General features: G+C 47.5%; 1 protein-coding gene across 7 annotated transcripts in view; it reads left to right on the top strand.

Moving 5' to 3' along the window:
- The window catches only part of Nipped-A (Transcription-associated protein Nipped-A), a 991,444-nt gene that overhangs the window by 768,661 nt on the left and 208,570 nt on the right, over positions 1-14,213 (top strand). For all 7 annotated transcript variants that reach the window (XM_075869412.1, XM_075869408.1, XM_075869400.1 and 4 more), the window contains 2 exons: positions 5,227-5,433; positions 7,695-7,864. In XM_075869412.1, coding sequence (XP_075725527.1) covers positions 5,227-5,433; positions 7,695-7,864 — 377 coding nt within the window. The remainder of the gene's footprint in view (positions 1-5,226; positions 5,434-7,694; positions 7,865-14,213) is intronic.

The raw sequence follows: 14,213 nt of genomic DNA, 5'->3' as shown, positions 1-14,213 counted from the left end.
TAGGCATCGCTCAAAGAGAGTCAACGCGGTGAAGTCTACAGGAGACCTAGTAAGTCAATATCGTGGAAGTTTTTTTGGAGCAGTTTGGCTCGTTTCACGGCATTGCAGCTTCTATATCCGTACAAAAGGGCGCAAAGCCAGGTTTTGTCAAGGCACGCCCAATATCATTTGCTTTGTGTGATAGGGTTTTTAAGAACTACAGAGGATGGATCGGGAAAGCATTATCAAAACGGTGAAAACTTCTCAGTGGGCCGCGCCAATTGTTCCTGCATTCTTTTGCATAATCTTGACGATGTCGTTGTGTACTTTGACGATATTCTGGTCACAGGAACCAGTCACAAAGAGGATTGGGAAAATTTGGGCCGAGTTTTGTATCTCCTGAAAACCACGGTACTGCGACTGAAGTTATCCAAATGTGAATTCTTGAAACCAGAAGTTCAGTACTTAGGCCATATCATAAATACGGCGGGGCTGCATCCAAGCCTGGCAAAGACTGAAGCAGTGCTGAAAGCCCCCGCACCTCGAGGGGTCAAGGAACTTCAGAGTTACCTTGGGTTAGTTAATTTTTACAGACGGTTTTTACCAAACCTTCCTGCTGTGTTACAGCCGCTCAATAACTTATTGGCGTTGAGAACACCATGGCGCAGGGAAATTGATTAAGAGCAGACATTGCGGAGAAGCAAGGAGCTAGGTTCTTCTGCTCCTATAGTTGCACACTTTGACCCAGGAAAGCCAACTTTGCTTGTCACTGATGCAACCCCCATTCGCTTTTGGACTAGCACTGGGGTAAAAGAAACATCTGGAAAGGAGCGCCCCATTGGTTTTGCCTCTCATAACCTGGCGACCGGGATGAAAAACTAAAGCGAATTAGATAAAAAGGCATTGAGCTTTGTATTTGGCGTTACAAAATTCAGGCAGTATTATGGGACCGCATTTCAAGGCCATCACAGATAACAAACCGCTGCTCAGCCTGCTTGCAGTAGACAAACCGGTTCTCTCCTGTTTTCCGAGAGTGCTTAAGTGAGCCTTGCTGTTGTCGGGGTACAGTTACGACCTGAAGTATAGGCTGGGTTCACAAATTGCATATTTCGATGGGTTAAGCCTCTGGCAACGGTCGATTTTGTTGGTGACTGTCCTGCCGAATTGTTTGTGCTGGAAGGTGTAACCTAGGGGTGCTGTTGTCAAATGCTGAACTAGTGCTGTCGCAAATAAGAGCAGCGTTGTGGTCAGGCTGCCAGATAAACTTTGGGTCAGAGGGAAGACCCTACGAGGCACACTTTCAGGAGATGAGTGTGCAAGGGAACTGTCTATTGTGAAACAACAGAGTCATTACAAAATCCTTGTAATGAAGTCCTCCAGTTGCTGCATGAGAGTCATCCAGGACTGTTCAAAATGAAGTCTGTGTTGCAGCCATGTGTGGTGGCCTAGCTTGGATAACGATATAGCTATAGCCATTCAACGGTGCTGTATTTGCCAGGAGCATCAAACAGTGTCACGAACAGTGCAATCGTGCCTTGGCCGTTCCTGGAAAAACCGTGGTACGGCTGCATGTGGACTATACCGGTCATTAAAGGAACACCTATTTTTTTTATCGTAGTTGGTGCGTTCTCAAAGTGGATCGAAGTGTTTTTTGTCTCTCTTCTCTCGGCTGAAGCAACTATTTCCTGCATGTGAATTGTGTTCGGAAACCAAGGCCTTTCAGATGTGGTCGTGTCGGATAATGGGCCAGCATTTACCAGCGAGCTCTACTTCACATTCCTCAAGAAAAACGAGGTGAGGCGAATGCTGGTGCTGCCATATTTCTAGCATGAAACGGTGCTGCAGAGCGGACAGGGCAGACTGTCAAAAACAAGTTGGGTTAGCCTGGCCCTGGAGATTTTCGCACTCACATTGCCCGCATGCTCCTGACTTGCAGGTCAACGCCTCACAATTTCACGGGTTGCTGTCCGTCGGAGCTGATGTTTGGGCGGAAACTGAAGACTGTGTTGGACCTGCTACACCCGGATCTCGGGACTAAGGGGCTCCAGAAGCAGAAAATTAGATTTGACCAAGGAACAAGACCTAGGTCACCCTGGTGACCAAGTATTTGCTAGGAACTTCTGTCTAGGTTATGTGTGGCTGCCTGCAGTCGTCACCGAACACTTCGTTCATGGATGTTCTACTCGAGGACGGACGGCATGTAACTCAACATCTGAATCCTATTTTTCAGCCCCATGAGAAACTGAGGCAGCCCCATAGCTGCAGGTCTTGCTCCGAACTCGGACGTGGGTCAGAGGCAGCTAGCTCCGGATCGTTTTCACCACAGAGTCTAGGCAAGATCACAGACAATACGTGGCCAGGAAAAAGGAACCTGCTGTCACAGCACCTAGTACTCCAGTGCTGCATCAAAATACCAGAATTCGATGACAAGTATCGTACCTTAAACAATCGTTTGCATTCATTAATAAAGGGGGGAGGGACGTGATAAGATTAGCTTGCAGTTCCAGCGCCCAGGGGGGGGGGGGGGGGGGGGAAGTGTTTGCAATGAAATATGTACGGCACACATGACCAGCCAGTCAGTGTGGAACCCACCAACGTGCGTGTGTGTGATTCGGTCCGGTGGTTGGCATGGCCCAGGACGGCCCAGTTATCACACACGGGTCACACTTAGTTGCAGCTGCAAGCAGAAGTTTGATGGTTATTAGGACAGCGCACTGCACTTGTCGCGAACATCGCAGACGCACGTCTCAGACTAATTGTAAGGGCCAAATCCTATCCGCAAAAATGTATGGGACAGTGACGAGCCACACGACGTAATTGCCTTCGCCTGAACAACTTTACAGGGGGTGTCAGCACCCCCACATACCCCCAACCCTAACTCAAACCATATTCCGAAAAAAAAAACACACAAAAGAATCAGCTACACAAGCTCCAACAAAAAAATCACAACACGTGTCACTACATAATGCACTGTTCGGCTCGACGAATTCAGCTCAGTACCGGTCACGCAACAGTTACGTTGCCGTCAGTGCAATGAACAGTCACTCGCGCTGACACGTTTTCCGGTTGCAACCAGCACTCTGGAGGGCGCCGGACTGCAGGCAGTTGCGCAGGTCCCAGTCATGTCCATCGCCTTACCTCACGACCTCATTCTTAGCCAGCGGCGCTGACGATGTGCAGAAAACAGCCAGCCGCGGGTTACATCACCCCCGCTGCGTACATTCCAAAACACCCAACAGAAACAATGGAGCAGGGCCTAGGGAAGGGAGCTTCGAGCTCCTCGCTCACATAATACGATGGTCAGTACTGCTAGCTAATACATCGGCAGCGTCCAAGACGTTTATCAAAATAAAACGAAGAGCACTTTTTTTTTAACTCATGCATCGCGAGGCGAAAAAAAAAAGTGAGGGAAGTAGAAAGCAACACCTCAACACCACGATCCGCCTAGTTGTGCCACGTGCGACAGGCCGCTGCGCTGAGCCTTAGGCCTAATGAGTCGCTTGGCAACAACCGGCATGCAACCAAAACCCAGCCTAGGCGCAGAAGAGGCAGCCGCAAGGAGATATCTACTCTGTGAGGTGGTCCTATCGCTCGCTGCCCACAGCAGCTTACCGAGCGATCAGTGTCCACCGTCCCGGACGGTGTCACGACGCCCTGGCGTCGAGCCGCAACACCAGACAGCAACGACGCCCGACTTCCTGATTCCAAAGTGATAGAAGAAGCTATTTACAGAAAATCAGACCACCCATGAGGCTTCCGTACTCACTCGCTTTGGGCCTGGCCTACAATCCACATGCTCTAAACTTTGCTTACTCGAGGATGCAGACCGTATGGCTCTCGTCCCAACTGAACAACGTTCTTGAAAACTAACAACAAAAAACCACTTGCGAGCGGAAAAAAAATAAAAACTGAACGTTCCGACAAGTTGAAACACATCAGAACAGATTCCCTCGCTCTCAACAAAGCACAACACCGACGCTAGCAAATAATTCCCCCTAGGCCTACTCTACCCCGGCTCTAACAAAAGATTGTGCTGAACCACGAAATCTTTTGTCCGACGCTCCAAGTGCTCCAGCTTGGCAGCCAGTGTGGGGTCTCGAAATGGGGAGCGAGCGTCACGCTTTTGGAGTAAACGAACCCAGCAGACGCTGTTGGAACAAACCCAACAACACGTGCATTTATTTCACTGCTTTAGAATGACGATATCGTCTGCCGAATCGATACATCAATCGTGATCAAAACGCTAGGACATCCTTACACAATATTGAACACCACTCAACAACATAGAAAAAAAGGCGGTGTTGCTAACACCCGACTCACCACGTAGGCGCACTGTTGACAGCCTGCGGTGCCACGCACCGAGAACCCACGCTAGAGACAATCATTTGCAGAAACCGCCACGCGCAGAAGAGATTCTCTCAACTCTCGCCCGCCACCAAGGCTTGCTTTTCATCAGGGGTCACCACTGGCACTACAGCTCTACCAACCATGATGAGAATAGTGGTGATCACCGCTCGAGAACACGCCACCTATCGCTCGGTAGTTGTAACCCGAAAAAAGGCTTTTGGGCGAGACACGTGTGCCATGCGGCACAAACAACTTTACAGGACATGTCGGGACCTTCATTCATTATACTAACTGGTTTTTATTTTATTATTCAAATTTAATTTTGTTCTCTCCTTTATGATGTTTTTTTACACTTTAATAAGTGCTCCTCCTGCAATGATCTCAAATTAGATCGGCAGTATTGCTGATTATAAAAACAAAAATAGAGTAGACTACTAATATTGAAAACTGAAGGGACCAGGAAAATGTGTTTTTAAACAGGAATTTCATTTACTGGCAAATAAACAGGGGTGCAGAATAGAAGTACACTGCCAATAATATCAAAAACGGTTGTTTAATTTAAGCAGCAATATCATTTAAGAGTGTTTCATTTAGTGGGAGTCCACTCTATGTGCTCTGTCAAAAAAAGGGACAGCTTGTCGGATGTTGTGAATGGATACCTCTCCGGCTTCTTTTGTGCTTTGAATATGTTGGCTGAGCTCTCATCAGGGCTACATAAGTTCTGGTGAGAGAAAGAATCGGCAAAAACTCGAGACAGACTCCTTGTCTTGAGCTTTCCCTGTTTTTTTTTTTTTTTTCTCATATCAAACATGAACCCACCAGCCCATCTATTAAAAAACGACTGTCAGTTGTGATGTGATGCACACAAACCCAAGATTTCAGTCGGAGAAATGTACCCAGGCGGCCCAGCAGATCATGGAACTGCAGGAGGCGGCACAGATCCATCAAGGTCTCCTGTCCGCTGGCTCCACTGTCGGGCGCCCGGCTCCAACCAGTGTTTACGACATGCGGGCCATCGTCAAGACGTGGCGCAACCGCCTGGCTGTGCTCACCGATGACCTGTCCCACTGGAGTGACATTTTCACCTGGCGCCAGCACCACTATCAGGTCTCTTCTCTACTTGCACATACCATGGTGCCTGCTTATTCTGCAGGGATGTACAAATGAGTAAAACCTTTGTGATACGATTCTCCCAGCGTCACGAAAGCTGTTCATATCACCAAAAAATGTGGAAAATTTGTGTGCAGCAAAAGAAAGCTGGCATACATTTTCACATCTTACTCCTCAGGGCCTTAACAGTGTTATAGACTGACATCAATTATTGCAAGTGATGTTTTTACTAGGAGAGCAGGAATATTCAAAATTTTGAATATTTTTCTAATGGCGTTTGCTATGCAATTTAATTTGCACTGGAATTTTACTAAACAAACTATTTGAACTTCTTGAAGACAAATACAGTCAACATCAGATTGGCAGTAGCCCATTCAGATTTTCATTATGCTTCACTATATCTCACTCACGTATTAGGGCATAGTTGCTTTTGAAGCTTGGTACGGTTGCAAATGCATTGACCCAAGAAAACTCTCGTTCGAACATGGTTATGATAGATACAACTAAACTAAGGCGGGGCTCAGTGCTGTTTTGGATCTTGAATACGGGCAGGAAGTCATAAAGAAGTCAGATAATGAAGATTTTCAGCATTCATAATTCTTGTATTGACGTCTAGCTATGAGCCAGATTCGGAACTTCGTACTTGAAGGGAGCGCGCCCTTGTCTGCCACATTAATTGGGCTTCCACAGAAGTTAAAAGAGGTAAGAAAAAGGCATCTTTGCCTTTCACGTGTAAAGTGTCGTGGACAACGCTTTGGTTGCGCCAAATTAATCTGGCCTCTGCACATAAATACAATGCGGCCTCTGCATTGCATCATTCGTGGTAAGACAAATATAAAATAACACCCCGCCAGGGCTTCATCCACCAAGACAAAAAAATCCTTTCATGTGTCTATATCATAAAAATATGCTTCCAAAACCTCTCCGATTTTTTTTATAATTTTGCTTTGAAGTATACGAAAAATATTTTGGAAATACAGTCGAATCTCAATAATTCGAACTCGAAGGGACCCGAAAATTTGTTAGAATTAAAAGAAGTTCGAATTAATGAAAGCTAAATAAACTAAAGGCTCTCCATGCAGTGGCGCATGTGCATTGAGCTAACACACGAGGGGGAAGTTTCAGTAGACTTACATTTATTCACAAATCACAGGACGTCCGTTATTAATTGAAGTAATCGGTGACGCGCGTCTGCGCACGTTTGCCTTGCAGCGAGTCAATCAATTTCGCACACAACTTGCATAGCATTTCTACTTCGACTTCAGCATTCTCTTGGCAAGAGAAGTTGCGCGCGAAAATGTCCAGCGCTGACACTTTCTAAAGATGACGACAACAACGACTGCTGCATAGCAGAGCCTCGCGCTCTCCGCTACGCAGCCAGAGCATGGCCAGCACGTGACGAGGAAGGAGGAGTGTCTCCATGCGGAGAGAATCAGATCGGAATTCCAGAGAAAACTAACATGCCACGGCAGCTTTTTTTTGCTCTCTTCGAGCACGTTGTTGAAAGGAGAAGAATTACGTGGCAGGGAAGGGAAAGGGGAAGCGCAACATTGGTGCAGGAAAAAACCCCTCCCCCTCAAGGCACAAAGCCGTGCTCCCGCAAGGGGCAAGGGCTGCAGAAAATAGTGCCTTTTTCCTTTCCTTCTATCACACAATCATTCAACTCAGCGACGGCTTTCTTTTTTTTCCCTCTCTCTCTTGGCAAGCTGCGTTGGTAGGAGAAGGGTCTTTACGTGGCAGGGACAGAAAAGGGAGAAGTGTGACACGGGCATGTCGCAGATCGGCATTTGAGAGAGAGCAAACATTCCACCGCAGCCTCTTCTTTCCTTTTCCGTTTCCTTCACACGCAGCGTTTAGGTGTCACAGGTGCCGCCGCGGGACTGGGCGGGGTGCTGGGAGCATTTTTGGAGCACGGTATGTTCAAATTAACCGTCGGAAGTGCTTGAGCGTTCGAATTACCGGGCGTTTTCGCCCATTGGAATACACATAGCTTTGACGGGGCCTTATCGTGAGTTCAAATTAACCGGAAGTTCGAATTAAGCATGTTCGAATTAATGAGATTTGACTGTATTTGAGAAATATAAAAAAAAATGGTCCAATCGATTCACTCTCTCACACTTCAATGTTCGAATTCACCTTGCACCTAAAATTTAGCTATTTGCATAGGTCAAGTGCTGAGCATTCTATGCTTTATTGTTATCTTGAAAAATGTCTGCGAGGTTTTTTTCAGGAGCTTGAGATGACTGTTGTGTGCTCAGGCTATTGTGAGCCACTTCGACAATGCCCCTGCATCTCTGGTGGCCGAGGTGCCTGGAAACCAGCACCAGTCCATGTTGGGGGTGCATGCATCAGCCCAGTCCATCATCCACTATGGCAAGATTGCACGAAAGCATGGCCTCATTAACGTCTGCCTGGACTCGCTCAGCCGGTAGGTCACACAGAGCATTGCTGTTAAAGGGGCACGACAGGCACGAGCACAGCGTGCACATGTGCAAAGTCTTAGTAATGTGGCCAGCTTGGTAAGCCTCATTTAAAAGGTGTCGCTTCAATCTTGAAACGTTGCTCCAGCAAACAGCTGGAGCCAATGTTCTCAGGTGGGCAATTCTCATCACCTGGTCAGGGCAAATCCCTGGGTAATTTGAAGCTGTAGAATTTGGAGAAAATCTCAAGATAAGCAGTATTTCGAGTTAGCGCAAAACGGCAAAAATGTTTGCACACGTCACTCTAAAAGGAAAGGCAGTGCTGCCAACAAAAGCGTTACTCCACAAGAGAGCTACCGTAGTAAAGGAACAACGATTTGAAGGGAAAAAGATTGGTTACCAAGGATTACCAAACATCATATGTCATCATCACTCTTGCATTGATTGATAATTTTTTTTTTTAAGTTTAGAAGCTCGTTATGCTGGCTTATATGCTCTAAGTATATTAAACTTTAAAGCTTGATGTATTTCAAAGGTTATCCCTTGGCATTCTACCGAAAGTCTTATCATGCGACTACCGTATTTACTCGCCTAATGAATGCACTCACATAATAAACGCACTCCCAACTTCAGTTGTCAAAATAAAAACTCTCTTTTCCCTGCATAATAGCACACTCGCTACAGTCATCTGCTGCATTCCCACTAACTGACTAATGGCATCTCTTTGCCGGTTAGATCACTTCCGCTTTATATTATTATGCCGACCCCCTTCGGCCACCTCGACTCGCCCCCCTCCCTCCTCCTTCTCTCGCTGCCCTCGCCGTATTGTCTTTATTTCTATCTGTGCCTGGCACGTACCTAGTCTTTTTTAATTAACTATGCACCACAGTCGGGTTCACGACGTTGTGTGCATAGAGACATCGCAGTTGATAAGTGCACAGGGAGCGAAGGTCACAAAACTGCCCGCGCCAACCAACGGTCGCTTCCTGCGAAAATGAAACTTTTAGACCCAACCACATGCACGCAATTTTGGAGCGATGGCAACAAGATTTGCTGTCGCCATGGCTGTCATGAAGGGCCATTCGTTGCCATTGTGTCGCAGGTTTCTGGAAAGCCAGAAAAAAATTGCTTGTAGCTCATAAAAGATTGTGACTACCGTATTCACTCGATTGTAAAAACCCCCTTTTTTTTCACGATCACAATATTAAAAGTTAAGACGGGTTTGTCAGATTCGAAAAATTATAAAAAGACTGCATAGTCCTTTCGCGACAACATATCAACGAGGTTGACCGGAAAAATCGCATTTTAATTCGAAAAAAGAAATGAAAAGAAAACTAGGTTCACGCAGTGAACCCACTACTTGTGTATCAGGTCAGTTATTATCACTGCTACTTGAGTCTGTCGCACCACTTGATTTTGTCGCACCATTCAAGCCGTCGCTCTCTGTGTGCCACAGCAGGTCGTCTTCGGTGCCGTCCAGATTGTTCGTCATGCAAAATTTTTTTAACGACTTCGTGAAAACGTTGACTTTGATTTGTTTCCATGCGTACGAAATCCATGTTGTCATAGTGGACGGGGATGCTTTCTGCAACTTTCTCGTCCGCGTTTTTTTTTTTTTCGGTCGTGGTTTCGGATCCACTCTTCGTATTCCTGTCAAAGGAGGGCCTTGAATGATTTGTTTGCCGAGACCTCCAGGGGTTGCAGCACTGGTGTCGTACCTCCTGGAATAATGAACGAAACGCAGTGGCTCTTAGCAGCTTGGTCTTCACACCCGTGATGAGGAGGCCGCAAAAAGCATCTAGGACAAGCATAGATTGCGTACCTGATGCTCAAAGCAGTGCCCCAGAGCATTGCTGGCACACAACCCGGATCCAATCTTCCATTAGCTCTGCTGTCATCTATCTTTTCTCATGGACTCGGACGATGACATCCTTCGGAAAACACCCATTTTTGGGCATGTTTGTTCCTCTTCAAAATTATGTAGGGCGAAAACTTGCGGCCGTCGGCTGTAATGCCCAGCATGAATGTGATACGCTGCTTCTCGTATTCTGTCGTTTTCACACTCACTTCCCGGGCTCCTACCTCCTTAATGGTTTGCTCTCGGCATATTGAAAAAAACGGACGTCTCATCGGCCGTTTTTACAGCTACGATCTGGCCGAAATCATAGCTGTTGAGCTTGCGGAGATCCAGCACATGTTGCTGAAAAGCAACGAGCTTATTATTAAAATCACTTGGCAGCTTATGACATATCGTGGTCTGGCGTCTCAAAAACAATCTATTCCTTCATATCATGCACTCTGCTCAGCCATAGCTAGCACGGAACATGGTGCGGGGAAACTCCACTCTCCTCGCGATCTCCATCACCTTCGCCTGAAGGGCATTGGCACTGACAGCAAAGCCCCTGTTTCTTTCATTGCGAACAAACTCACAGACTTCCTCTTCAAGTTCAGCGAGTCGGCCCTTGTACGGTCCCGTGATTTTCTTGAAAGTCGCGGTGCGCTTGAGAATCTGGTTTTGCTGCTTCCTCCATCTGATGATGCAGCCTCGGTCCAGGCCGAATTCTGCAGTAGCACTGTGGTTGCCATTGTCTTCGACAACTGCGATCGCAGCTCGCTTAGAATTCAAGTTGTAGGATGCCCTCTTTGCACTCCTTCTGACCGATGTCAGGGCTATGGAGAAACTGACAAAGAAAGGTGTGCGCGCCAACCGCCAGCGCAACCTGTCCAGACTTTCAAATTTGATTGGCTGCCAACTCTTGTGCCACCATTTTTCGTTTAAACCTAGCGCATACGACATGACTGCTTTCGAGATTAAGGACGAGAGGGCGCGCTTGGCAGCTCTGACTGCACCATGTTGGCAGAAAGAGAGAAAAAAAAAAAGTAGGGTGCTTGAATTCGCAAGCAAACTTTTTTCCAAAATATTTATAGTGAAAACAAAGGCCGTGCTTAGAATCGCGTAAATACGGTATATCTGGGAGATGGTTGCTACCCCCATTCTAGCTTCAGTTGCAATTAGCTCTTTGGCTCCTCGTGCTTGTTATCCACGTGCACTTCACGGAACGCAATATCCTTTCTGCAGTAACTTATTGTGTCGACAGGGAGGTGGGGGGCGTATTTCATCATTAATCTTGTTATCGACAGTTTGTTTGTAGCTTGCTGCAATGTTGCTTTCTTGCTACACTGTCGATGACGGCGGCGCGTTGATCGTGCAAGTATACTGCAAAGTTGACAATGTGCATCGTAGTGCAGCGCCACTCAAGATCACAGCAGATAGCACTGGTGCGGTTAAATGATTGTGAGAAAAGATAGCCGCGAAATGTTTTATGGCGTGCGCGGGCGGCGCGGGGACAGCTTGCAGAAGATAGCACCATTAGTTCACCAAAAATGAGTTAAGTGCAACAGTGAAGCTCTTTCCAAACAGTGTATGTGTATGTCGATTGTGAAAGGCTAAGCAACATAACTTTCTTCCCATTAGCACATTTTTTGCTCATCTCGAAATAGTGTACATGAAATTTGTCCAATATAATAAATGCACCCCCAACTTTGCTCTGGTTTTTTTAGAAAAAAGTGTGTTCATTACACGAATAAATACGGTATTCAAGGTTACGTTTCTAGTTTCTTTTTTGTATTTAAAAAGCACAGTATTTGCCTAGGCTTGTTTCAATTTTTTGAAATATCTTGTGCAGGTTAGGTGGGTCATGACAAATATGCCTAATTGCCTTATAATATGTAACACGTGCTATCCCAGTTCGCTTCGAACTTAAAATAAATTTACTACTTGCACAAGCCTACAAATACCTGTTAAAAAAGTGCATATTAAAACATTTCAGCAGACTATAACAATTGTAATGTGAGATTTCTTAGAATTCGCAGCCCATACCGCAGGTTTCCTTGCTCACTTTAATTCAAGTGCCAGCTTAAACGTAAACATTTTGACAGCAATCTGTCTGGCTGGGTAGAAAAGTTTAGAAAATTGAAATTGCTCCAGCCACAGTTCAAATAGAGTCTGACGTTTCGAGACCGACTCGGTCCCTTCCTCAGGGGGTGACTGTCTTGGTCATGGAAGTGTCGTCGCGTCGTGTTCTCTCACCACGGCTCCGGCTTTCCCTTTCCACCACGTTTCGGAGACCGTGAACGTACACCGAAGGCATTGTTCCCAGCGAGCGGTTCACGTTGGCAGGCGTATGCTGAATGTGCCAAGACTCGAGCAAGAGCCTCTTTCCCAAATTCCGTTCTGTTTCAATAACAGAAGCGCCGTTTAAGTCAATTTTATGGTCGTGCTTCTCGCAGTGCTCCGCCAGAGCGCTACGTTGCACTTCCATCTTCCTGACGTCGTTCTTGTGTTGGCGCATTCTTTCCGGGAAACACTTGCTCTCGCCTATGTAGCAGGCTGGACACCCAGAACACGACACTTTGTAGACAACGCCCGGGTGTAGCTCCCTCGGAGGTCGGTCTTTCGGCCGCGGTAGCAAGCGAGCGAGCGTCGAAACAGGTTTATGGATTACCGTGACCCCGGCTTTTCCTAGGACTCTCGAGAGCTGTTCACTTATGCCCGGCACATATGGAACGGCGACGCGGTTGTTTGGCGCCTTCGTTTTTCTCGTGTGCGGTGGTGTGGCCAGGGCGGAAAGGGGGTCGGGCGGTGTGTCGCTTGCAGGTGTCTTTCCGCGGTGCGGTGGTTGTCGTCTCGACAAACGGCGTGACGCCCGGCGGATGAACGCTTCTGTGTAGCCATTCCTTCGTAGCTCGGCGACAATCCTCTTTTCTTCTTTCTTCCTCTCACCCTCCGACGTGCAGATTACTCGTGCACGTGAAAGGAGTGCCGAAACCACTGAAGCTTTGTGGGCAGTTGGATGACAGAACGCAAAATGCAAATACCTGCCGGTGTGAGTTGGCTTTCTATACACCGAAAAGGTCATGCGCTCGCCCTGTCGTCTGACTAAAACATCGGGAAACGGAAGCGCCCCGTCTCGCTCTCGTTCCACCGTGAACTGTATCGCTTGGTCGATGGAGTTTAGATGTTCGAGGAAGCTGTCTCGAACATCTAAACAGCTCAGGAAGACAGCTTCCTCGAACATCTAAACTCCATCGACCAAGCGATACAGTTCACGGTGGAACGAGAGCGAGACGGGGCGCTTCCGTTTCTCGATGTTTTAGTCAGACGACAGGGCGAGCGCATGACCTTTTCGGTGTATAGAAAGCCAACTCACACCGGCAGGTATTTGCATTTTGCGTCCTGTCATCCAACTGCCCACAAAGCTTCAGTGGTTTCGGCACTCCTTTCACGTGCACGAGTAATCTGCACGTCGGAGGGTGAGAGGAAGAAAGAAGAAAAGAGGATTGTCGCCGAGCTACGAAGGAATGGCTACACAGAAGCGTTCATCCGCCGGGCGTCACGCCGTTTGTCGAGACGACAACCACTGCACCGCGGAAAAACACCTGCAAGCGACACACCGCCCGACCCCCTTTCTGCCCTGGCCACACCACCGCACACGAGAAAAACGAAGGCGCCAAACAACGGCGTCGCCGTTCCATATGTGCCGGGCATAAGTGAACAGCTCTCGAGAGTCCTAAGAAAAGCCGGGGTCACGGTAATCCATAAACCTGTTTCGACGCTCGCTCGCTTGCTACCGCGGCCGAAAGACCGACCTCCGAGGGAGCTACACCCGGGCGTTGTCTACAAAGTGTCGTGTTCTGGGTGTCCAGCCTGCTACATAGGCGAGAGCAAGTGTTTCCCGGAAAGAATGCGCCAACACAAGAACGACGTCAGGAAGATGGAAGTGCAACGTAGCGCTCTGGCGGAGCACTGCGAGAAGCACGACCATAAAATTGACTTAGACGGCGCTTCTGTTATTGAAACAGAACGGAATTTGGGAAAGAGGCTCTTGCTCGAGTCTTGGCACATTCAGCATACGCCTGCCAACGTGAACCGCTCGCTGGGAACAATGCCTTCGGTGTACGTTCACGGTCTCCGAAACGTGGTGGAAAGGGAAAGCCGGAGCCGTGGTGAGAGAACACGACGCGACGACACTTCCATGACCAAGACAGTCACCCCCTGAGGAAGGGACCGAGTCGGTCTCGAAACGTCGGACTCTATTTGAACTGTGGCTGGAGCAATTTCAATTTTCTAAAGTGCCAGCTTACATAATCTGAGTGCCGAGCTGTTTAATCCTTGTGCCAAACATTTAATCCAAGTGCCAACTCAATAAGCCGCGTGCCAGTGAGTTAAATTCAATTGCCAATGACTGTAATTCAGGTGCCAGTCGGTTTAATTCATGCACAAAAAGCAGAATATGGGACGTAAAGACGGCAATGCAATTGAAATGCAGTTCCTACAGTATAACAGACAATAGTTGG

Source organism: Rhipicephalus microplus, chromosome 1 (genome assembly GCF_043290135.1).
Source record: "Rhipicephalus microplus isolate Deutch F79 chromosome 1, USDA_Rmic, whole genome shotgun sequence".
Taxonomy (NCBI): Eukaryota; Metazoa; Arthropoda; class Arachnida; order Ixodida; family Ixodidae; genus Rhipicephalus; species Rhipicephalus microplus.
This window is presented reverse-complemented; position numbering and strand designations above follow the sequence as displayed.